The sequence below is a fragment of the Hyposmocoma kahamanoa genome, unplaced genomic scaffold (genome assembly GCF_003589595.1).
Source record: "Hyposmocoma kahamanoa isolate Upper Pololo Valley unplaced genomic scaffold, ASM358959v1 100021, whole genome shotgun sequence".
Lineage (NCBI taxonomy): Eukaryota > Metazoa > Arthropoda > Insecta > Lepidoptera > Cosmopterigidae > Hyposmocoma > Hyposmocoma kahamanoa.
This window is the reverse complement of record NW_020653200.1, coordinates 11,503,448-11,529,094: the sequence shown is the minus strand read 5'-3', so window position 1 is coordinate 11,529,094 and position 25,647 is coordinate 11,503,448. Positions and strand designations below refer to the sequence as shown.

At 36.4% G+C, this 25,647-nt stretch overlaps 2 protein-coding genes across 2 annotated transcripts in view; one reads left to right on the top strand and one right to left on the bottom strand.

The window, feature by feature from the left end:
* Positions 1 to 25,647, top strand: part of LOC113234431 (nostrin) — a 58,452-nt gene that overhangs the window by 29,682 nt on the left and 3,123 nt on the right. The window contains exons 2-12 of the mRNA XM_026469779.1: positions 13,682 to 13,892; positions 17,396 to 17,481; positions 18,303 to 18,446; positions 18,580 to 18,661; positions 18,773 to 18,903; positions 19,149 to 19,349; positions 19,681 to 19,816; positions 20,769 to 20,933; positions 22,765 to 22,917; positions 23,057 to 23,209; positions 23,428 to 23,755. Of these exons, the coding sequence (XP_026325564.1) occupies positions 13,773 to 13,892; positions 17,396 to 17,481; positions 18,303 to 18,446; positions 18,580 to 18,661; positions 18,773 to 18,903; positions 19,149 to 19,349; positions 19,681 to 19,816; positions 20,769 to 20,933; positions 22,765 to 22,917; positions 23,057 to 23,209; positions 23,428 to 23,755 (1,699 nt within the window). The 5' untranslated portion in view covers positions 13,682 to 13,772. The remainder of the gene's footprint in view (positions 1 to 13,681; positions 13,893 to 17,395; positions 17,482 to 18,302; positions 18,447 to 18,579; positions 18,662 to 18,772; positions 18,904 to 19,148; positions 19,350 to 19,680; positions 19,817 to 20,768; positions 20,934 to 22,764; positions 22,918 to 23,056; positions 23,210 to 23,427; positions 23,756 to 25,647) is intronic.
* Positions 353 to 2,878, bottom strand: LOC113234518 (protein ALP1-like). The gene is made up of 2 exons (XM_026469894.1): positions 2,422 to 2,878; positions 353 to 1,454 (listed from the first exon to the last, which is right to left on the bottom strand). The coding sequence occupies exons 1-2, from the start codon at positions 2,715 to 2,717 to the stop codon at positions 569 to 571; spliced, it is 1,182 nt and encodes a 393-aa protein (XP_026325679.1). The 5' UTR covers positions 2,718 to 2,878; the 3' UTR covers positions 353 to 568.

Here is a 25,647-nt window from a genome sequence, read left to right as displayed (position 1 = left end):
GCCGGAGCACGGTGCCGTCACGGTGTACCTGATTCTCAGTCGATATTTCACAGCTGGCGTGCGCGCACGTGTATAAAACAAAATGGTGGAAAATATCGATATAGACCTTTTTATATCGTTAGTGCAGAGTCGTCCAGTGCTCTGGGATAAGACAATTGACAATTTTAAAGACAAAAATCTAAAAACAGAGGCGTGGAAGGATGTTTGCCGAAACCTGTTTGAAACATTTGATGATAAGGACAGAAAAGAAAAAACTGAACTAGGTGAGTACTAACATTTATTTATCTTGTTTTGAAACCTGTTTGAAACATTTGATGATAAGGGCAGAAAAGAAAAAACTGAACTGGGTGAGTACTAACATTTATTTATCTTGTTTTCATGATTGCGTCGTGGTCTCATGAAGATATATTTTAATTTTAATGTCATGTATGTAAATGTATCTATCTGTAGAGTCACAACTTACATTGTACAATGGTCATATTTACTATACTACACAGACATATCGAATAATTTGAGCGATATCTTATCTTTCTGAACACCGCTTGCTCTCCGGTTAACTGGTTTGGAGTTATATTTTGCTTAGTTGCCAACTAAGCGCGCCGACATCGCTATTAAAATATTTTGAAAATTCGTTTCTTATATCCACTGGATTTGGTAAAGAAACTTCTTCTACAGTTGATTGCAAGTCCAAAAGAGAGTCATCAATATACATTTCTTCGGACATTTTACTTCCATCTCGAGATACAACAAAATTGTGCAATACACAGCATGTTTTGATAATATCTATTGCAAAATTATATTTTACATTTAAAGGCCTATGAAATATCCGCCATTTATTTGCAAGTATTCCAAAAGCACACTCAACATTTCGTCTGGCCCGACTCAAACGATAGTTAAAAACTCTTTGATCTATGTTCAAATGTTTCCCTGGGTATGGGCGCATTAGATTGCTGAGTAACGGTATGCCTTCATCTGCAATAAAGACATAAGGAACGGGTTTTTGAAGGCTTGGTAAAGGCCTTGGAGCTGGTATGGGGAGTCGGTTTTGCAATAATAATTCGTACAGTTTTGTATTATGAAAAATTGTCGAATCGCATTCTTTTCCATATGCTCCTATATCGACGTACACAAATCTGTAATTAGAATCGACTAGTGCCAGCAACACGATAGAATTATAACCTTTATAGTTAAAAAAAAGAGATCCACTGTGGGCGGGACTGCAAATTCGAATGTGCTTCCCGTCTAAGGCCCCCATGCAATTTGGAAAATTGTTTTTTTTGTCAAAGTCTTCCGCTATTTGTTTCATTAGGTCTTCAGTTATTGGCGGTATACATTCAGATAAAAGAATGTCCCATAAAGCACGACATACTTCTCGCACTATTCTGCCGATTGTACTTTTTCCTCGATATTGTGCGAATTCCATATCTCTAAATGAATTTCCAGTTGCCAAAAACCTGAAAGAAGAAAATGTACTTACTTATTTTTTAGAACGAGGTTACTACAATCATTTCTGGATTGCAAATACTATAGATGAAATTACAAGTTTTTAAATCAATGGGCAACTTTTAATAGGTTACCAATCTGTAACTACAAGAAATACCAAGTTATGCTAGCCTTAAAGTATCTTTGCGTAGTAACTTAACATATTTTCATTAATTTTCTAGATTACTTAACAACTAAAGAAAACCAATGGCGACGGTAATTAAATGTAGGTATTCATGAGAATATTAATATAAAATTATTGTTTCAGGAAATGAGGTGGTAAAAAAATGGACAAATATCAAAGACAATTTCATTAAATACATGAAAAAGCTAGAGTCTGCAAACAAATCTGGTGCTGGTGCAACAAAAATTAAAGAATACCATTTGTACAAACAGCTGATGTTTTTGAAAAAAAACGCACCTAATCTAACTGACAGTAGTATATTGGAAGACGAGTCTGAAGATCCAAAGAGAAGTGAAACTACAAGGTCACGTTACCAACCAGCTACAACTTCACGAAAAAGAAAGCACTGTGAAGATGATTTTGAAAATCAAATTATAGAAACATTGAAAAATGTTGACAACAGACATGTATCATTTTTTAAGTCAATTTTACCGTTTCTGGAAAAATTAGACGACCAACAAACATTGACCTATCAAAGTCGTGTAATGCAAATATTGACAGAATTAAATCAACCTACCTATCAATACAATCAATATCATACATCTCGCATTCCATCATCTTCAAGCATCCATGACCAGACTTCACCAAATCCATTCATTGAAGACATATCGAATAATTTGAGCGATATCTTATCAAACACACAGGAGTCCGAATATGATTTTTCTTAAATTACTTATCTAGTATAATCACATATTGTACAACACATTAATAAATATTTTGATTTATGATTATGATTAGTTTATTTTATTTCTTACCTGATAGTTAAACCAAGCATCTCCATAGAATCAACGGGTTTTCTGAACACATATTGTTTTTGTAAACGAGGTGCTATCTTGAAATGTAACTCTTCAAAACTTGATATGGTCATTCTAAAATATTCAAAAAATTTCGCATCCCCACATATTTTCAGCGCTGCATATTTCCTTTTGAAATGACCTCCGTCTTGGTTCATTGTATAAATGTATGGATTTACCCAACACTTTCTTATTTTCTGTTTTTTTTTCATTCGCCGCCTTAGCAACAACATGAGAATAACTTTTTCGCGATTCATAATATCAAGGCACGTCCGAGCACACCAACTGTGAAATATCGACTGAGAATCAGGTACACCGTGATACGGCTCCGTGCTCGGGCACGGCGCCGCACCGTAGCACGGCGACGGCGTCGTGCCGTTGAACGGTGGCGGCGCCGCGCCGTGGTGATGGGGACAGGGCCGTAGTACGCAACGGCGCTCAGGTCTCAAGTTAACTCTTACGGGCTACACCTGCCAATGAGAATGATTATTGAAACGCAACTTCACAGTATTCAGACATTGTATCTTTTATTCAAAATAAAACAAACAATCGATTCTAATAAAAACTAATGTGAAGGATGAATCTGATGCTGTTTAATAAGTTTGTTGATATCAGGTTCCAATTTACTCAAGAACACATCTACAGTAACATGCACATGATTTCTCTTTTTAGTAAGCAGCGTTATCACAGCACTAAAGCCACGTTCACACAAACATGACCATGGGAATGCTATCAAGAATCGTTGAAAGATTGACCACAATCCAGGGTACAATTGCGGGATCGGTTTTTGTAGCCAAAATTCTTGGTAGCCATTTTTTAACTTGATTTTTATTTCCTCGTTCGTTGTCAATTCTGTAAGTTCTTCTTCCAGCTGAGGTGATATTACTGTGTAGACATTTGAAAACGGATCCAACACCCAGTCTGGTATTTCCAAGTTCAAAATATCCTGGTATCGTTCGGTGAAGTCAATGTGGAGATTTTCCTAATGTTGGCAGTAGGCAAACAAGTCGTCGTTACTGCAGGATTCTTTTTGTGTAGAAGCAGTTTGGCTGCGAAACCAGCAACGACATTTTTTGTTTTAATTAAATTAGTTCATCGCCTTGCAGTTGGAGATTCATGTCGTTGAACAAATTATACATCTGTCTGTCATGTAAGCTATATCATTCTTTGACGTAATGAGCTTGTTGCGCAATTCTGTATCTTTAGTTTCCAAGAACTCTATCACAGAGTCAAACAGGTTGTAAAATCGAGTCAGACATTGCCTCATGATAGCTAACGAACATCAGTATGAAACAACAAACGGTTCAAATCTTCGTCATTAATAACACAAAGCTGATGAAATAATCTATCATTCAAAGAGCTGTTACGGATTTTATTGACTGCTTTAATGACGTATTGCAGTGATTGAAATAGTCGTTCACTTAAATTTCTAGCAACCAAATGTTGTCTATGGATAACGCAATGTACAGCAAGGACATCTGGAATTTTATTTTTTTAAGTACGCTATGAAGCATTTATAACACCCTGTCATAGCCGGAGCGCCATCCGTAGCAACTGATATAATATTTTTCAAGGAAATCTCTTTCTCATCACAAAACTTTTACAATGTATTGAATATGGTTTCGCCTTTTGTATCGGTCTCTAAATTTCTAGCAAACAATAGTTCTTCACATATTTTCTCATCTTTAATAAACCTCACGTAAGACAGCAACAATGCTTCATTAGTTGGTAAAGTGGACTCATCGCGCTGAATTGAGAATTGAGTAGTCCTCAGATGATTGCACAATGATTCTTCAATGTTTTCAGTCATTTCATCAATTCGTCTTTGCACAGAATTATTACTCATAGGATTTTTTCGGATAATATCTGCGACCGGTTTATGAAGCGCCGTAGTTATTACTTTCTTTATTTCTGGCAAGTTAACTCGTCTCCGATTTTTGAGCAATTAACAAAGAGATGATGCACGAAGCTCGAAGCCCGTCGTCATCTTGCTTAGCAGCCGTCGAAAAGAGTTTTGCTACACTTGGCTGAGTATTATGCTTCCTTTCTAGATCTTGAAAATATGCTACATTCTTGTTTTTCTTATCTGGATGCATTTTATTGAAATGATCTTGCAGTTTTGAAGGCTGCATTGCTTCATTCGAAAATGTTTTTAGAAATAGAAGGCACAAAGGCGATGATGGGTTTGTGGGATTTTCAATGAATCCGAATTTAATATATTCCGCACAGTATTGCCGTCTCTTCAAAAGAAGAAGCACAAAATTACTTACGACATTGTTTTGTTTTAAGAAATACGTAAGTAAGTGTTGAACTTAAGTACTGCTTATCTCCTACGCGCGAAACCGCAAATGAAAATAAAATAAATATTACGTTTTGTATATAGGATTGCATAAGCAGCACGCACCGACAGGAATAAGATAAACATGCATAAACTCGTTTATCTCATTCGACGCTCAATCGTACTCAACAAGTAAGAACGTATATAAAGTATTCGAGAATTTAAGAACGTATATAAAACATGATTGCCCGCGATCTGTTATCTACGAAAATTACCTATCTAGGAATGCTAATAACTATTAAAATGCGAAACTGTGTGTTACCTTTTTATTTGTTTGTTTGTATCTACTTTCATTTCGAAACGGAGCGACCGATTGACATGATTTTTATTTTATTTATTCAATAAAACGGGACAGATATATGAACTACACGGAGAGAAATATCGAACCGAGTTAGTTTGCGCAATCTCTTAATTAATATTAGTTGATGTTCACAAGTTGTAGTCGAGGGTCGAGAGCTCAGTCGGTATCTAAGTCTTCCTAGATGAAATTACAAATTTCCCCCTAAGCCTCTACACAACGCCCCCATTTTTTTTCTGGGTCTCTTACCACCCTTTAGGCCTGCAGCGCCCACAAGGGGGCGTTATCGCCCACTTTGGGAAATGCTGATTTAAATGATCGTAATTTAAACAAAAAATATATAAATAATTATATGTATAACAGCTTAAGGTGAGCAAATTCCTCCATTAATTCATCGCAATTCGTTGCTATCGCTTTTGATTGTCTATATTAGTCTATATTATAAAATAAAATTTCATAGATTTCTCACAGATGGCGCTACGACAAAAAAGTCGTTAAAACCAAAAACAAATATCTGCAACAAGCACATAGAGAAATTCGTAAGGTCTGCTGGTTCGTTCCGTAGCTCAGTTGAGGCAGTAGCACGATATGGCGAGGTCGCTGATTCGGATGAGATCGAAGGAATTTTTCTTTGCGTTCGCTCTTTATTGTAATAATTCATAACAAACTAGTGAAGTAATTTCACATAATAATTCAATATCATGGTGGTAAAACGTTGCGATATTTAATACACTTACAAGTCTACATTATCAAAAACGGTATGTGGCAAACGTTATTCGAATCTGTAGCTAACACTAGCGGTTACGGCCAGCTGCTAGAAGATGTAGAGCCGATATATCGTATAGTGTGTGTGTCGCTACGGTACCCACATTTAAAATATGTCTAACGCTCCACAAAGTCAGTGTAGCTAGTTATAAACTTGCGATTTATCTTAGTCGATTATTTCAAGGTAATCAATTATAAAACACGACCAGTTACAGCCGAGAATAATATCGATTTTGCTAGGCGTTCATATTCATGTGTTAGTCTATTAGTATCAGGACATCTAGAAAAAAATATGAACTTATTCGATAAGAACACACTCAAAATTGTATTGTTATATCAAAATATTACACACATTGTGGAAACCCGCAACTTTACACGTATGGAATAAGGCGAACGAAGCACTGCCTGTGCTTCAAAATGGGATTAATTTTGTAACTTAAGAGACCAATGCGTCTCTATTTAATTGTTAAAGCAGTGTACAATAAAACAACTCTATTAGTAGCAATAGAGCACCTTGTGAAAGAGTTCATACAGGGAAGTACTGTCACCTTACCTATATTTGCCGCCAAGCAGTAATGTGAGTACTGCTGCGTTCCAGTTTTGATCGGTAATGGTGCTGGTCAAATTACAGACACATGATACTTGTCAACTTATGTATCAGGGTCACGGGCGCAGTGGCAGTTCCCCTCAGATTTTTGCGATTTAAGACTCAATGGGTCGTATTCCAGAACTCTACTCAATACTCAGGTCAGGACTTGAGTATTGCAGTGAGCACTGAAAATCATATTCAAGTCCTTGCCATTAGGGTCGTATTTCCATATCTCGAAATCATACTCAAGTCTGCTCAAATCCTGACTTGAGCATTGAGTAGAGTTCTAGAATACGACCCTGAGTGGCACTGCAACTGTTATGGACAGGCGTGTAGCTTACCATCAGGCGCACGACTAGTTTGTCCCGTCACATGATATTATAAAAAAAGTACAGGAGGACAATGATCCCAGACATCAGAAAAGTAAAAAATAATAATCTCAGTACAGACAACTAAAGAAAACGACCTCAAAAGTTCGTGAAATTACGTCTATTTGCCAAGTTTTATTGAAATCGATTACCAGAGAGTGCGTGAAACAGGATTCATCCGCTAGTTTGCCATCCTTAGGGGTGGAATATTTTCCTCAAATTGAAATGGACCAATCCTGAAAAATAATACATATAGTCGAATTGAGAACCTCCTCCTTTTTTCTGAGGTCGGTTAATTTATTGAATTTTTGGAAGAATTACGCCCAAATTCTCGACAGAAATAAATGTAGGCCATACAAATATTTCTCCGAGCCCGGGAATCGAACCTGGGACCTCTGCCTGGCAGTCCAACATTGTAACCGTTCGGCCACGGAGGCAGTTACCTAACTCCCTAAATATCTACTATTCTGGTTTGATACTATGTCGTTGTGCGAGATGAAATGAAATTAATACATGATAATAATATTAATCAAGATGTCAACGCAATCGACTAAGTCTTACTCGATCAAGGCTCTTGTCTCTTTGCTCTACGGGTGTTTAGTATATTTTTTAACTTGATTAAACTTACCAGTTACACCAGCATGATTACCGCGTCATTTCATGAATTTTATGAGCACAACGTAATCTTAAGTACTATATCAATATCTTTTATGGACATTTTGTTTATTTTTGTAAGTATTTTTCAAAAACAGGATACTAAATTCAAATACAAAATTTTTACGAGTCCACGTAGTAATTCACAGCAGCCTACATCAATTTGGTCATAGATAAGTACTGTTCTACTGTATAACAACCTATAGATATTTAGTGGTCACTAAAAATACATTCAAAGCTTTAGACCACAATTAACTTAGCGTTTATTCTACTTAAGTTAATCTACTGCAAATTCACATCATTTCTCTGTAGTCTGTAGGTACGTATAGTTTATTTTTACAAACAGGAGACGAAATTTATTTTTCACCTCACTAGCTCGGAAAGGCTTTCTTTCTCATTAAAAATCTGCGCGCAAAAGCGTTTTTTCCACGTTAACGTGGAAAAGGTTTTTGAAATTCGAAGTTGACGATGGACTGTGGTGCACCTAACGTTATCTTTCGATAAAAAAACACAACATAATGACACATTCAACTACGCGATTTGACGAACATTGTTTATGTGTTATAAATCCGTTGGTATGTTTTATTCTTATTATTGTTGACATTAAATTGATAATGATAACTGATTTTGTTTATTAAAACTGATTTGTTAAATTCAACTGTTTTTCCTTCGTCTACCATTTTCCTCGCTTTAGTGAGGTGAAGAGTTGTATGTTTCGCTCGGCAGCAAATTGGTTTTGCGCCTCGTGGCTTGAAAGCACTCGCGCCTAACCACAATTTTGCAGCCTTGTATAACAAATAACTATTTTAACTTTTTTGCACATATTGTTCACAAATAGCAAGCCGAAGGCTTGTCTGTCTGTCTAACTCGATAAAAAAACAGCGTGATTTACATCAACAAAGGTATGATTAAATGTGTAGATAATTATTATTGATACAAAGATCGAACAACACAAACAAAAACTCTTTGATCTGACTAAACTCGAACCAGCGTCTGTTACCATAACGCGGCCATCGCTCTTTCCAACTAAGCTACAGATCTTTTTTTCTTTTTGTTTGTTGCGGTGCCCTTTTAGGAATTCGCTAGTATCGAGATTTCTGCTTAGTAAGTCTATCTAAATCTATATATAATCTATATATCTATATATAAATCTATATTGTAAATATAATATAAAAAATATGACAATCATCGCCAGACACGATTCATTTTAACTGACTTAAAAAAAAATCGACTGTATTTTTTTGTATGTATGTTACGCGATAACTGTGAACCAATTATGATGATTCTTTTTTTGTTGGAAAGAGGGTTACCTCTGTATTGGTCCATTTAAATTTGAAGAAAATATTCCACCTTTGAGGGTGGCAACCTGGGGGATGAATCCGGTTTCGCGCACTTTCCAGTAACCGATTCCAATCAAATTTGGCAAATAGACGTAATTTCACGAACTTTTTAGGTCGCTTTTTTAGTACTCTGTATAGAGATTATCAAAATCATCATCGAGACACTTGATAGAAACGGTGACCTCGATGTAGCAACAGACGCAGAGCGAATCCAGTCAGGTCGAAGGAATGTTTGTTGTGTTATTCTATCTTGGTACCAATAATAACAACAAACTAATGGAGTATTTCTCGAAAAGTATATTAATATTATGGTAATAAAACGAAGAACAAACAACATGATAGGAATTAAATAGAATAAATATATCGATGACAAATTCTAATCTATGTACACCGACGTTACCAGTCGGTTTTGACGACGTAGCTGCGACGCGACACGTCACGATTGTCGGTAACACCACACCGTCAGTAACTCAGCATTCAGTGAAAGTGCCAAACCGCATTAGAATCATCAATCTGAAATACTTTCTTCGCGCTAAATCGACACTTATTCCACAACTGATTTCCGTTTCTCAAACCAAGAGGATTCTTCGTGGTTGTGGTTGTTGAATATGTTAATTTTTTTACATTTTATATTTGATAACATAGGTGACTTTGCGTCTCGTGTAAATAATGGTATAAGTAATGTAGAACGCGACAAGGTTCTCAAAATTGTTAAAAACATGAGAAACAGTTTTATGAAAGTTTTTCCCGGGTACAATATCTAAAGGTAAGTAGTAATTGCAATTTACAACTTTGAAACTAAGATTTTTGACAGTTTTTCTTTGGCTAGGTGGCGTTTGCACACTACCGTCTGATTCCGAATCCGAGAAATGACGGTCGGAAGCGTCTCAGGAATCATTTTAGCTGCATGTATGTATGTATACAAGTGATATCGTATTTTCTCGGTTCTAATCGGACTTAGTGTACGAGGGACATCCGAAGTGCGTCCGAGTTTTCTAGATTTATTTATGATCTAGGTTTACAGTTTAGTCTCGGATACGAGCTTAAGATAATAAAACTGTCAAAGGTTAGTTTTAAAGTTTTAAATTGTAATTAGTAGGTACCTAGACATTCTACCGGATGGCATATCTCGTACATCATAAAAGCTTTAACCTTTGATCCTAACAAAAGGAAGCGTGGAATATTTTGATGATGAGAGTATCATCTAGGGTACTTACATAATGATCGCATAATTCAATGTAGCAGAGTGTAGTTTCTATAGATTCTATAGCTGTCAAAAATTATAGTTTTCAAATTATCAATAGTTATTAATACCTTTTATTTATTTGGTCATGTATACTTACTTACATACACAAAGCTTTCAAATATGCAATTTAAATTATGCTTCATATTAGGCTGTGCATAAAATGCGAGGCATAGCTTAGCTACAGACGAGTAAAACAAGGTATAACTAACAATTACTTTGAAAAATTTGGTAACAGAGCACCGCCGGACTTAGTAGTCCAAACTAGTATATATTTAATGAATTTTGATATAGATAGATGGGGCCTAGGAGAAGGACATAGGCTACTTTTTGTCACTAAAATAAATCATAAAGGAGGTGAAATAGGAGATGAAAGTTTGTATGGAGAACCAACCATTTCTCAATTAGTGCAGTAGGCTATTTGAAGTACTTAATTTACGCAGAAGAAGTCGCGGGCACCTGCTAGTATTATAAATGCGAAAGTAGCTCTGTCTGTTACGTCTTCACGCCTAAACCAATTTTAACGAATTTTGGTATAGAGATAGATGAGACCTAGGACATAGGATAGACTTTTTGTCACAAAAATAAATATGAAAGGGGATGAAAGTTTGTATGGAAAACCAACAGAACTATGATTAGTATAGTCCAGTAGGCCATTCAAAGTACTCAGTGGCGGGTATTTATTATACATATACAGCCTAAAATAATTATATATCAGTCACTTTTACGTTCCAAACTTACACTGGACATCTCTGATGCAGATTCATTTAACGCAAAACTTAACCCTCTTCACACTCTATCATAGATCGACCATCGTGCGTGAAACCAAATACTGTCGTAACTAAAAAAAAAGCGGAATTGGAAAACAAGATTTGAAAGTTCAAAAAATTACTGAATAGAACCATTTATATGCTGGTTTAAATGTGGATAAGTAATTATTATGTTTAAACAAAAACAATCAAATTATTTGCAATAAGACGCCGCAGATCGACACATATTTCTTTACTATGGAAGCTATCATTACTATCCGATCTTTTAATATATAAACAATTTGTTTAAAGAATTCTTTAAGTTGAGAATCAATCGGTCCACGTAAGTTTTATATTGCCCCGTAACATGTCAATTTTTAAACAATCTAAATTACGGTACGCCATGACACGTTATCATTGCATAAACTATAATAAATATAAGACACCTGTTACGGTACAATGTTGACGTTTATATGACAAATAAGCAATATAGAATTAGAGTAGATAAAGTGATATATATTTGTAATTCCAAGAATCAGTTACAATATGTCATTACTTTACAAATGGCATGGTGAATGAAGCAAACGTTATGACGTATCATAATATCGCAACGTTAATACAGTACTGTACTAATTCAAAAAGTGTATTTTTTTCAGAACCGATGACAAACTAATTACTCACTTCCCGTTAAAGATTATAAAACAGACAACTAAACAATTTCCTACCTACGAAATATAATTTTAAAATCGAATCGAAATTTAATAATAAAAGGAGAAAATAATTTCATACTTTTAAGTAAGGACTGTTTTGTCCAGAATTAGCTCACATTTAGCGACATATTTTCTTTAGAATTATCACGCACCTTCCGTTTCAAGGTGCAGTACACCTTGTGTATGTGTACCTACACGTTTAAATCGATTCAACACTGATAAACATTTTATAGTAACAGTGATTTCCATTGCGATCTCGCCAAGACGGCGATTGTAACAAAAGTACTGGTTTTTGCAAGTTACTTTTTTGTTTATAACACAGCGAACGAAATTAATTTGTTTTCTCGATTAACATGCACTGCAAAAACGAATAGATTGGTTTTTGAAATTACTTCACTTTTGAGACATCATTGCTATCAATGATGTCTTAAAAGTGAAGCCATGTTGTTTTTTAATATTCTAATAATATGCTATAGTCGATGCATCTGTACGTCGATAATATGTTGTTTGAACTCGTAAATAATTACTTGGCTTACAAGACATATGTCAAATCTCTTAAAGATCTGAGGGGCACTGCCACTGTACCCGTCACACTGAAACACAAGTTGACAAGTCCCATGTGCAATTTCACCAACACCCTAACCCTTCAAAACCGGAACACAGTAATGCTCACATTACGGCTTGGCGGCAGAAATAGGTAAGGTGGCAATCACTATGTGGTCTGTGGTGGCAATCACAGAAGAATCTGTGGTGGCAATACTTTCTCTGGACGAAATCTTTTAGACATCCTTTTTAGTTGTCCTAATTTGAAAATACCTACACTATTCAAACACGAAGAGCTGATGATACGGCGATCATTGGTAATAGTTGCAAACTCGATTGCTCCAACGGTCGCCCGAGACGGTTACGTGACGTAATGACCGGTCGCGGACTAGACACCGTACCGGTATGTCGTGCAGAATCTCACCTCAACCGAAGATATACCTACATCACTTAGAATTTATTCACTTATTACATCAACTTATACAAAGTATCCCATCTAAACCTTAATCTACTTCCATCATAATAAAACAAACACCTTAAAAAAGATAAAACGAGTATAGGATACTACTTTCAGATTTCCTAAGTCGTACTAAGTACTTAACGACCTTGATAATTCAGATATGAAACACTAAAGTATCTAATATAGATATACATATGTACATATATATACCTCAAACCATAGGATGTGGATCTATTTATCGTTTTACAAATCGTCTACGTCGATTCGAAATGTTACGAAACCAAATTATTTAAGTTACCCTTCACCGAAAAAGAGTTACTAATGTACATGTTACTGACTTTATTTGCAAAGGTTTCTGATGATTACGATGTGTAAATGTAATGATGGACCGTGAGAACTTGGCATAATAGCTAAATCATGGTGTCTCTCCAATTGGACTTAGGTACTGTACGTAGGTACTTAATTTAATTTAATGTACCTACTTACGGAATATGTGTTAATATTAATGCTCTTAAATTTTTGTTTACAACTGTAGAACGTCAGTAATTCTCCTTGTTTTGAGAAATGACATACTTCAACCATTACTCATTGCTCTTTACTTATCTATCATACTTAAATTTTCCGACATTGACACAAGGATACACAGGTACTTAAGTAGGTATTAATTCCTCATTATCGATATTTTTGTGTATAGGCTACCCCGCGATTCTTTGATTAATCTGCAAACAAGTCATAAGTGTAAAAATTCTCACTGTTAGTAGCGTCTGCATTGAGCAAGAACGATGTTACGCATCGAAATAGGAAGTGTGATTCACACAACCCGTACGTAATTGTTTTTCTGATTTTAAGATTTATAACGCAACGGTAATTGTTGAAAACAAGCAAACTTTGACAAGGCTATTTTGGATATTTCTTGCATTACTAGGTACCTACATCAATTTATTATTAATTGGTATGTGTGTAATATAATTATATGATATTATAATTGTAACATAATCCCCAATGGCGTCTTAACATTTCTCTAAATCAGTCACATAATCAGATTTTTTTCAATACGGGCCAAAATGGGCAACCATGGGCTATTTACATACTCAATATGTCTCAATACTCGTTCAGAAACTGTTTATTTTTGCTCCAAAATTAAACAAGAACTTTTCTTCTCAGGGCATTCTCTAGTGTTGCCAACAAAAAGGAGCCTGGCGGCGATAGCAGCAGGAATGCAAGATTTTCCCAGACGGTTAAGGAGGAGGACACAATGAACAGGGAGAACGTCTCCAACAAGATAGCAGCCGGCATGGACCGCTGGCATAACACCCTGGAGGACATGATCAACCTCCGTTCCTCCAATAATCAAGTCTTCAAAGACAATTACTGGGTAAAATATACTCGTGACAATTGTAGTGATTAAATTGCAGTGATTAGATTTCAGTTTGAAGTTCTTACGTTGCACATACTTACAGTAAAACCATAAAATTGATCACTTTTAACATACGTCACGTTTGCCGTGTAGTAATGTTGTTATTATATTACATTGTGTGAACGATACAAGGTTACATTATCCATTGTCTAATTTCGACGGATTGTGTAGGTGCAATTTTGTTGTAGCCTACCGTATCCACCTGACATATAAATAAGCACTAGCGTCATTAATTGCTCTCCAGCTACTATACATACGAAATAAAACTAAAATTTAAGCTCATCCAGGTCTTGACCTTGCCGTACAGTTTCTGATTACAAATAATACTACTTACTTACTTCACAGAATGAACTAAATGGATTTGTAGAAACCGTATGTAAGTATATCCTTGTGAAAGGGTTCGCCCAGGAAAATACCGCCACCTTACCTATTTCTGCCGCCAAGCAGTAATGTGAGATTGTCAACTTGTTAACTTATGTCTCAAGGTGACAGGCACACTGGCGATGTCCCTCAAACAGGCATGTCGCTTAACACTCGTAGGCGCATGCCTTGTTCGTCCCATCACTTGGTATTATAAAAAATATATAGCGGAAATTAGGCAGGGCCTCCATGCGCTTTATAAGTTGCAGTTTCATTGCGATCATAATCCACGCCTGACATACGTCGTATATTGGCGTTTTCAGCACTTCGTCCATTTTCGCTCATCATACAGATGAGCGAAAAAGGAGTTACATTTGAATTTTTTTAAGACATCGTGGTAGAGTTCAAGTAACAAATGTTTTTATCATCCTACCGTCAACAGAAAGCATACAATAAAATGTGCAAACACACAACGTTATCTGTCTAGATAGCGCCATGTATTCTTGACGTAATGTGAAAGAAGAAACAATCAAAGACATCATTGTTCTCAAGTATTGAAGCCACAATACGACAATAACCATAAGAGAGAAAGTCAAACGTACCCAGTATAATCAGGGTAACTGTCTGGAGGTTTTACTCCATCGAGAGAAAAAAAGTCTAGCGAAAGCATTTTAGGTAAGAATGCGCTAAAATAAAACGGTGCTCGCTTAATTTCATTACCAACACTACCATGAATTGTTTAGTTTGCCTCAATTATCTCTTCTTAAAATCGACTCTGCCGACCAAGTTTCCGCATACAATATGCTAGCGTTTAGTAGGCGTGGAAACCAATTTGCTTTTACAAGAATTTATTATCATTGTTCTAACTCATCTCTATTATTAGCATAAAACTATAGTGCTATCACTAAGAAAAGTGTAAGGAATGACCCCTATTACGTTTGGGATCACTATAACATAATCATTATTACAATATTGGGGGTATTAAGAGTTTCGCCGATTTTATCTATTTTGGACTCGGCCTGTTTTCATTTCCTAATAGCTGTGCACGCTTCCCGGCCGGAAGCGCGTGCGTTCGTCACCATTCAACTCATGCGCACACCATTTTCGAATCGCAGCAACTATCAGTTGCGAACATTCCATTTTAAATCTTACTAACACGAGTATTGGAATCCTTTTTGACCACAGTGAAAGTAACACTGCAAAGAAAGTTATCGTATATGTTGTGGTTATGTATCAGAGGTATCATTTAATCCATTGATGTATACCGTTGGCGCGTGAGCGCGTGTGCGCGTGACAGTCAGATAAAGGGTGATTTGTCGGCAACTGACGTGTATAGTAGGTATATATAAAAATGTAAACGCATTGGCCATGTCTGACCAATATATCTATTTACAATATGCTATGTTATGTAAAACTATTTACAAAAGTCAACAACTAGAATCATTTAAAAGTAGCCAATCACAATTATTTTCTAATAGGGTAGCCTGGTCTAAGATGACGCATCAGATAAGAGTACGCAATGTAGATTGCCGAGTAGTTATTTACATTAAGCAACTAAGTTCAGTGTCATTTTATAGTGCTTGGAAGTGGAGATTGTTGTGCGGAAAAATTATCAAAAGTCATTGAAAACCATAAAACTACCTAAGTTTGAACACTTTGACGTATTTGCATAAACCTTTTTGGTATTTTCAAATTGTTACTGAGACTAAACTAAGCATATTTTTTTACACTGACTTTGTATGAAATCGCCCAAAAACTCGTCTAGAGATCAAACTGCAAACGATTCTGGTCACTTGCAACACATGGGGTTAGTAGCAGTTTTATTCTCGAATGGCTGAAGTGTGCATGAGTACGCAACTCGACGTGTTGCAAGAGTACGCAACTCGACGTTTGCAAGAGTACGTGTAGTATCATACCAATTTTTTAGAATAGTGTATTTCTGATTAAAATGTCTGTCGCTATGCCTCGTTCTAAATCAACTGAAACCTTTTTCGAGAGCCTAGTATTTTCAAAGGTTTAATAGCCCTGAGAAATGTGTCACAAGTAGATTCTTCTTACATGCATACCGAGACAAAAAATCACATTAGCAGAAGAGTATGGAGGTGATTCGTGCAATTGATAAACGAAGTCCTATCAAAAAAGGTGTAACGAACTCTTGCCGACGCATATGAGTACTCTTACACATAGTACAGAGTACGCAAATCCCATTTTGCACTTTTTTATCAATTACAACCACACTATTAAGTATAAGTACTTTTCACGTTAGTATGTAAGAGTCAGATAAGTAGAAACTAAAACAATATAAAATAAAATAAAACAATAGTTGATTTTCTAACACTTTTTGTTTTCATTCTACACGGTCTTAAACTTTAAGTGTGTCGTCTTAAACCAGGCTACCCAACGTATTTTATAAATACAAAGAAACAAACAAAAACTGCTTGTAATATTTACTTTATTAATCCCCACAAACCCAATCTCACATCTCAGTTCACACAAAACATTTAACTGCCCTTCAATTATTAATTATACCTATTATTTCGGCGATAAATTTTAGTTAGCAATAGCAACCCATGCGCGATAATTTAATTAAAACAGCCTATAATTTTCCCGAATAATCTAATTGCCATAATCGTCTTATACTTCCGACTAATGTTTTGATAAACACAATAGTTTCAATCAATAACAGATGAGATATGTCCTATATAAACATTTTGTATACCTACATTTACCTACATTAATTATGCGTACAACTAATGAAAACCAGCGCCACAGTCAATTGCGGCTGTGGCATAAGCTGAATGAAGTCCTTTTGCATACGCCACAACCGCACACATGACAGTACAACATTTGTAGTTGTTATATTTAGTATTTTTCTGTTTTGCTCTTTGTTTGTTATTGTCTTATTTCATTTTATTTTAATTTTGTTAATTACGTCTTTTTGTTTTGTTTTGCTTGTCTAAGTAGTACCATTTTTTTTTTGTATCTATGTGTTGTGGCGTTGCAATAAATGTCTATTCTATTCTATTCTATTCTATTCTACTCTATTCTATTCTATTCTATTCTATTCTATTCTATTCTAATCTAAATTTTTACTATTCCAGGCGCAACACGGTTTTGATGAGCTGCGTCGCTACGTGAAGCAAGGAAGCGATTTCAGTAAAGAATTAGCTGTAATTTTACAGGAAAGGTAATAATATAAGTATGAGTAATAGCAAAAACGCGCGCCTGGTCAAATATTGCAGAAATAACAGCGTAGTCCTATCTTTTGCGTCTATTCAAATTCTTAAGCCCCTATGTAACTTAAATAAACACTGTAAATATGATGTGGAGATATACGAACGGGGCTATTACCATATTTTATCCATGCATGGTCCAACTGCCTCGCTTCACTTGAACGGTCGCCACGCTCCAGCGACCCAGCTTCGGAACCAGTCGTGCACGCAATCGATAAGCAATCTTATCGACATTTCTCTGTAACGCTTACTTTCCACATAGATTAACAATACCTTATTGTTTAAACGCAAATTGCTTCTTCGAGCGTTTATTCATCGAAATATGTTGAATGAGCCTTAAAATTCTGGGACAATTTGATTGTTACTCATTGTTGTATACAATTGTATTAATTATAGTTCTCTCAGTTCTGAAACATTATCGGGCTAAATGATACTGTATTGCGTGATCGACCGCGGTGTATTGGTGGGGCCGCGGCAATGGCCACAAAATCAGAAATAGCGCGTCGCGAGGTGCCGCCAAGTGGGCCAAGTCGTCGTAGACGTAAATATAAACGGCGTTCTAAAAATTAATCTCCATCCATTGGTCTGAACTGCATTTACTATAACTACTTCTGAAGTTATGGGTTTACCCAATCACAATGATAAAAAGTATTTTTGTAGACACGACAACAAAACGTTGCGCTAACATAATTGTTTATTTATACGTTGTATTGTACACTTCCATTGTCAAGAAAAATACGTTGCCGACAGATTAAGACATTGTTTCTTGTTGTAGAGTGCAAGCAGAAAACTATTACTCTAAATGTTTAGCGAAACTTGGGGCAAAGCTAAGCAAAGCATGCAAGGAAAGCGTTGGTTCTTGTGCAGAAGCATGGAAACACGTCGCCATAGAAATGGAAAAACGCGCTGAAATACATAGGTAAACAACAAAGATTGCATTAAATACCCACATACCTCGCAAAAGATAAATTGTATGTCATTATCATTAGAATGTCTATATAACTAGTGCTTGCATAACTTCCAAGAATAAAAGGTTTATTTCGTCATTACAGAAACTATTCCAGCGCTCTTGCGGACGAGTTAGTGAAACCAATGAAACATGTCGCCGATAACCAATTAAAACTTAGAAAGAAGGTAACACTGCAATTACAATGAACGCCGTGACATTCAATACCAGGAATCCAATATCCTGCTGACGTTGATTACTACGTTGGTAGTTAGATAATGTTTCCATGATCGTTACAGATTGAAGGAAACGTAGATAAAACGACGCGAGCACTTACCGAGTGGCGGACGGCAGAAGCAAAATCAAAGAAACATTCTCACACTGCAGCCAGAGAAAATGAAAAGCTCCAGGACGCAACTTTGGAAATTAGGTCTGCTAAAATTTTTGGATGAAGACTATATCAACTTTATACATTGCGGATGAGAGCGAATGAAATGTTTGGTTTATATCTATTTAAGTACTGTTCGTGGGATCCTTCTTTTGCGCTGCTATGCGAAATGTAGAACCATTGCGAATGTAAATCAATAGGACTGTGTTGTTTTATTCTGTTATTCCCGTGTTCTGTCGTAAGGAAAAGGCGTAGAGTTCTTCAGATGTCATGTTATTTACTTGCAGCCGCATATCGCGGAGTTCAAGTGTGGGCCACATTCCACACGCGCATTCTATCCTCAGCGCAGCGCGCGCCGAGCGAGGGACTAACGCTACCAGTGAGAAGGACGTCGCCAAGCTCAAGGTCAAGAAACGGAAGACAGAAGACGCTGTTAAAAAGACTGAAGTGGAATATTACAATATCTGCGTGCATGCAGAGCGCTCCAGGTAAACTTCTCGCCGTCAATTCGTCAAAAAATACTTTTTTCATAGAAATTTGACGGTAGAAACCTTTCCATCCTCCAAGGTAGAAACCTTAGAGGCTTAGAAACATAGACAGATTACCTGTCCCACCACTTTTTTTCCATCCTCTAAGGTCCCATCCTTAGACTATGGAAACCCTCTAAGGTCCCACCCATGTCCCACCGAAGACACTGGTGGATTTATTATTTTTTTACACAGGGGTACTTACATCTTACATGGGTAGTGTCGCCATCCTAGGATTGTTAAATGTAGGACTATAGAAATGTAACATGAAGCAAATATTTGTAACACCCAGGTTAGAATGGGAGACGAGTGTGGTAAAGGGCGCGGGCATGCTGGAGTCCCTCGAAGAGGAACGGCTTGCACAGCTTAAATCGTGTGCCGATTGTTACCTCAGATTGACCGCTGCAGTGCCTCCAAAATTGACCGAGGTACGTGTGTTTATGTGAACGCTTAAGCGAGTTTAAGTATTTTGGAGATAGATATAGATTCGATATAAGTATCTTGTATTTGGGTGGTAGATACAAAACCGCAAAAGTATAGAAATGAGGAGAGATTTCAAGCTGAAAATTTATGCCCAGAGTTTTTACTTCACAGTTTAAATGACATTTTTCCTCTGAACTACCATTTTGAAGACTGATGAGGACGGTATTTTACTATAATTACTTAAACTACAAATCATATTCATAGTTTTATCCGTTAGCACACTTAAGAGGTAAGGATTCTGGCGTATATATATCTAAAATTCTCACTAAAATATTTAATTGTACTTTTTAACCGACTTTAAAAAGAGAAGAGAGTCTTAATTCAATTCATTTTTGTGTGTATGTTACGCGATTACTCCGGCATTTGCAAACCGATTGTGATTATTCTTTTTTTTGTTGGAAGGAGGGTACCTCAGTATAGGATCCAATTTAAATTTTAAGAAAATATTCCACCTCTAATGGTGGCAAACTAGGATAAACCCGGTTTCGCGCACTTTCGTGTAACCGAATTGAATAAAACTTGGCAAATAGATGTAATTCCACGAACTTTTAAGATCTGCTTTTTTATAAAAACATTATCTTACTGTTTAACACTAAGTGGCGATCAATTGTCTCTGCCTACTATATGTATATGTATTTATGTTTAACGTTATTTATGTTAAATGGCACAGTTAAATTGTTTTAATTCGAAAATGCCAATTCTGGCCATTAACACACAATTAGTCATTCGATGAAACCACCTGTGAAAACACTAAAAACGCAACCAAATATGTAAACATTAAATAACCATTCCGTAACGTCTATTTTAGATTGATGTTTTTACCACCTTTTATGACACATGAAAACAATGTAGACATATGAAACCTCTACATAATTTTATTTGGGCTCTTATTTGCAGGCAACAAACGCTCTCGTAGTGCCAATACAAAACGCGAATGCCAATTTGGACATGAAAGTAGTGCGAGGTGTCAGGTCAGCTCCGCCAGGCGCCAGCGAACAATTGCTCCCGGACTTCTATTGCGAACACACCACCCTCGCTATGAACAAGGAACGGCGTAAACAGGTGAACTATACCTTCATATAAACAACGAATAATATAGGAAACGAAATTTTTTTATTTTAATATCCAATATTGGTTTAGACTCAGTAATATGCATATAGGTACTATTATTTAGATTTCTATGGGTACTACGTATTATTTCCTCCAATTTTTTAGCACTCCGCGGTCGACGTGTATAGGCCAGCAGCGACTTGCTGGTGATGCAACAGACCTCGCTGCTTCTGCTTCCGCAACTGTAGAAGTTCCACACTCTATTTCACATCTATTTCCGTTTCTGAACTTTAGCGCTTCTTAATTTCCGAATTTTTAAAGTTCGCGCGATGGATTTCAAGCCCGAGCGCATATTGTTTAGCAGTTAAGCGCAATTATGAAACCAAAAACTAGCCCTGTTTGGAGCTATTTCATTAAAAATCTATCTAAAAAAAAGCACAAAAAAATACTATTATTTACACTTTTGCTTCCTTTTTTATTTACATTTTTTATATTATTTACACTTTTGACCTCTGTTACCGTTTCTGTTTCCGCCATGACACTTCTGTTGCATCACTAGTACTTGCAGTAATAAGTATAAAGATAATAGTGATATAGTTTCTTACCACTACTCTTACTAATGACTTCATGATATTAGCCATTCAAGATCAGAGCTAACATCAAAGAACTTATAATATGCAGTGTAAAGACCCATTTAGATGGAGAGAGGTTCTCGTCTCGAAGATACGATTATCGAAAGAATATAAAAAACTTTCCTCGTCTAAACATTCGCGATTATCGCCCTTCCACGTGAGCGATAATCGCCTCGCCTTTCAATATTGAACATCTCCGTGTAAACAGAACTTGAAAGCAAAAATCGTATTTCGAGATTTTGTTCCAGCCGTTTCTACCATACATACTACTATATACTATTTCTAGTACAGTGCGCGAGCGTGTTTTGATTATCACTGCTTTTTTAAGACAAGAACTAAGGAAACGAAAAAGAAAAAAAAAGGGTTAAGAAATGTTATATATACAAAAAAAAATTTAAAAAATGTATATTTCTATACAGTGCAATGAACTTAATATTATCAGCAATTCCAAATTGATTTTTGCGTCATTTTGATATATTCATAGTCAATACCATCAGTAATCACTGACTCTAATGGCGATTGTCGTACTCAAAACGGTTCGAACCGATTTGTAGGATAATCGTATGAACTTGAAAAAATGTCATACGAGATCGTGTTTAGACAAGTCGAAAACTCGTAAGCAAGAATCTCCTTACTACATATTTCTCTGTGTAAACAGTCGAGGAGGCGATTAAGTTGCTTGCGAATCTCGTATGACATAATCGTAGGCGAGATTTTAGTTCTTGCCTGAATGTAAACATTACGATACGATAATCTTATGGCGATTATTGTTTACGACAACCGCGTACGAGTTTTCGTCACGGAGCGTGCGAGAAACTCTCTCCATCTAAATGGGCCTTAACTCTGTACTTACTTCTATGTAGCAGTATTTCAATTAAGTAAAATGTGCAAATGCGCTAAACAACAACACCAATAGCCTGATCTCAAACTTAAGGGTAATTTCTAGTACTATGAGCACCAGAGCAACTTAACTCCGAGAGCACAAGTCAGAACACCCAGAACAGAACGTACTTAAAAAAGTTCCATTCCGAAATTGATCCTACCGAGATCGAACCTGGGACCTCCACATCCAATGCCCACAGTGCAAACCGTTGGGTCACCGAGGTCGTAAAAGTATAAATTATGGAATTATTTCCTTTCACTTAAATTCAATTGCCGAATAAACAAACTTAAATTGTTGTCAAATCAGTATCCAATGTGTATAATTTCAGGCTCTATTGAAAATATTACAACTAGTGAAACAAGACATTGATCGGGAGCGGAAGTCGATGCAAGGCCTGGAGAAGCTAGCAATGGCAATCAAGCAAACGCCTACCTTTGGCACAGACGACTCGCAGCAAAATGTGGCAGACAAGCTATATCACGTTAGTTATTCTTTACCTCATGAAATCAATCTAGCATTACGGAGAAGCAATGGTATCTTTAGATATCTCAATATCTTATTCAAATCACTTTCGTTCAACAATATTAGCAAAATCAACAAAACTAAGGTTTACTTTTCAGATGCGCTCCATGCTCACATACTTAGAGGCGGTAAGATACAAAATATCAACGAATCTAAACGAACTGGACAATAGGCCCACGATACAGCATCCATTAGCGGCTCACATACAAATAATTAGAGATAAACAAGGAACACAACAAAGTTTATTGAAAGTAAGTGTATCTTAGAGTTGTATTCACTTTGATGAAATCACTAAGAAATATTAACCTGAAACTTGGAATGTATCCGTACCAAATATCAGGCACCAAGTTTCGTGAAATGAGTTTTGTCGGAACCGACTCACTCTTCTACTACTCGTACGTAAATAAATGTGGCATATCCCTGGCAGCGCCAAATTTGAAATATAAATGTAGACGATATTACGTTTCAGGTACCACCGTGGTTGCAAGAGGATTACCAGTCCGAAGTAAATAAGAACCTGCAGCCTAACTATACCGCGCTGACGAAGAGCATAAACGGAGTGGAGGAGCGAAGGGACTCGATAATGAGTCGTGCCTCGAGCAAGCTGCGCATAGAGCATTTGTCGTTTAGGAGGAACGTGGAACATAAAAGCGCGCCGGTAACGCCAGTCTCGGAGTTATCCACGCCTCCCCTGAAGTCAGAGACACCGGAAGCGCCGCCACCGCCTGAAAGCCCCTTAGACTGGAGCGAAAGAGGCGCGGGCGACGGTCTGTCCAACCAGCAAGACAGCGATTTCGGTTAATAATACTTATTATTTCATTCGATATACTTTTTACCATTTTACTTACACACACACGATGGTACGCTAATAAACTAATTATAATAAACGTTCATTCAAGTAGGTACTTGTGTAGGTGTTGCCATCTTTTTAAATGATAAGAGTATCTTGAAACTGGCGGAAACTCAAAATCAAATAATCTTAATTTCATTGGTAAGCAAACTGCATTTGAAATCGTCATATTGATTAAACTCTACCACTCATTCATAAGGCAGATTCTCTTGAGAAGAATTGGTAAGAAACTCCAGGGGTTGATCTTGGTAAATAAACATGTGTACCTACACATTTATCATTTACAATATAATGTTTCAAATAGCATGAGTCGAGAGAACAGGCAAGAGTTAAACGGGTCACTACTAAAGAGTCTTGTCATCCCAGTACGCAGAAACTATAAACTAACCTTTAGTGTAAAGTTTTTGTTTGACTACAGGTTTAAACCCCGTAAATAGCAAATTTTGAATATCAACAGGAATCTTATTATTTTTCTATTATTTCTTTTTAGAAACGTATGAATTTGTGACTTTGTTAACACAACAGTCAAGAACAGCCAATTTATTTTTAATCCTAGTATTAATATTATATTTATCACATTTTTGGTAAAAAAATTCTTAACATTACATTTTCATAAATGTACGGACAACGGCACGCCAAACTACACATTTTTGTTCGAAAATCGCCTCCAGTGCAACTGAACAAGATACGTCAACGTGTAGCTTGATGTGCTGGCGTGTGTACCTACTGTGTAAAGGTAACCTACAGATTTGTACGATGTACGAAAATACGATATCAATCGTCTATTTATTACACATTTACTCTATTTCGTCTGATCATACAATATAATATGTTGATCCACAAAAAATACTAAGCCGGTCGTCTGTTGCTTACAAAACTTACACGTTTTGTTTTTGTCGATCTTTTAAGAAATCGAGCAAATCTGTACGCAGCCTTGTGTAAATAAGTTAATTTCGCTAAACTTCTCTCTCAAATACACTCTTAGATCCAGGTTGTATATTATGATACGTCTTAGTGCATTACTTATTAAAGACCGTAATCGATTGTCCTTGGACGTTCCTGGCGCAATTTCATCGCAACACACATTTAGAGCAGTTATACAAGGCGACTTTTAGCAGCGATACAATCGCGATGCACGTGCATTGCTACTATGCGGTTGCTAATCGTCTTCCTTTACACACGCGCGAGACTTTAAGCAGCGATGCAAACGCGATGCAAATGCGATTCACGTTTTAAATTAACTAATTTATTTATTTCATGTATTTATTAATTTCGCTTGTAAATTTACAATTAACAAAACAATATAATGTGCATAAACCTATACAGATTTTTCGTACATAATTATTCAACTTATGCGACTGTCACGATTGATCGTAATCGCGCGTTTGCATCGATGCAATCGTCTATAAATTGCAAGACGCGTTTGCATCGCTGCTAAAAGTCACCGTATGTAACCACTCTTGGCGCGGTTCAGTTTTTCAGAGAAATAAGTCCGCACGTTTTATTTGCCTGGAGACTATGCCTCAATGCAATCAGTGTGAAAAAAGACTACGTTGCTTTGCTATTTTACGATATAACATGATTCTTATCGACTTACCTATAAAATTTATTCTACATTACTTACCTACTTCAAATATGCATCCTTCGCCACTGCTACATTATTATACTTTTATGAGTGTTTGGAGCTTGTCACGTTATTTCTCCACCAGCACCTTATATAAATATTTTCGAGCAGTTTTCCACTCAGCTTGTTAAATAAACCTCTTATAATAATAATAGCACAAATTGAGAGGGCAGGGCCGCCAGGCTGTCCCATTGCCAAAGTTCTACCACCTCTCC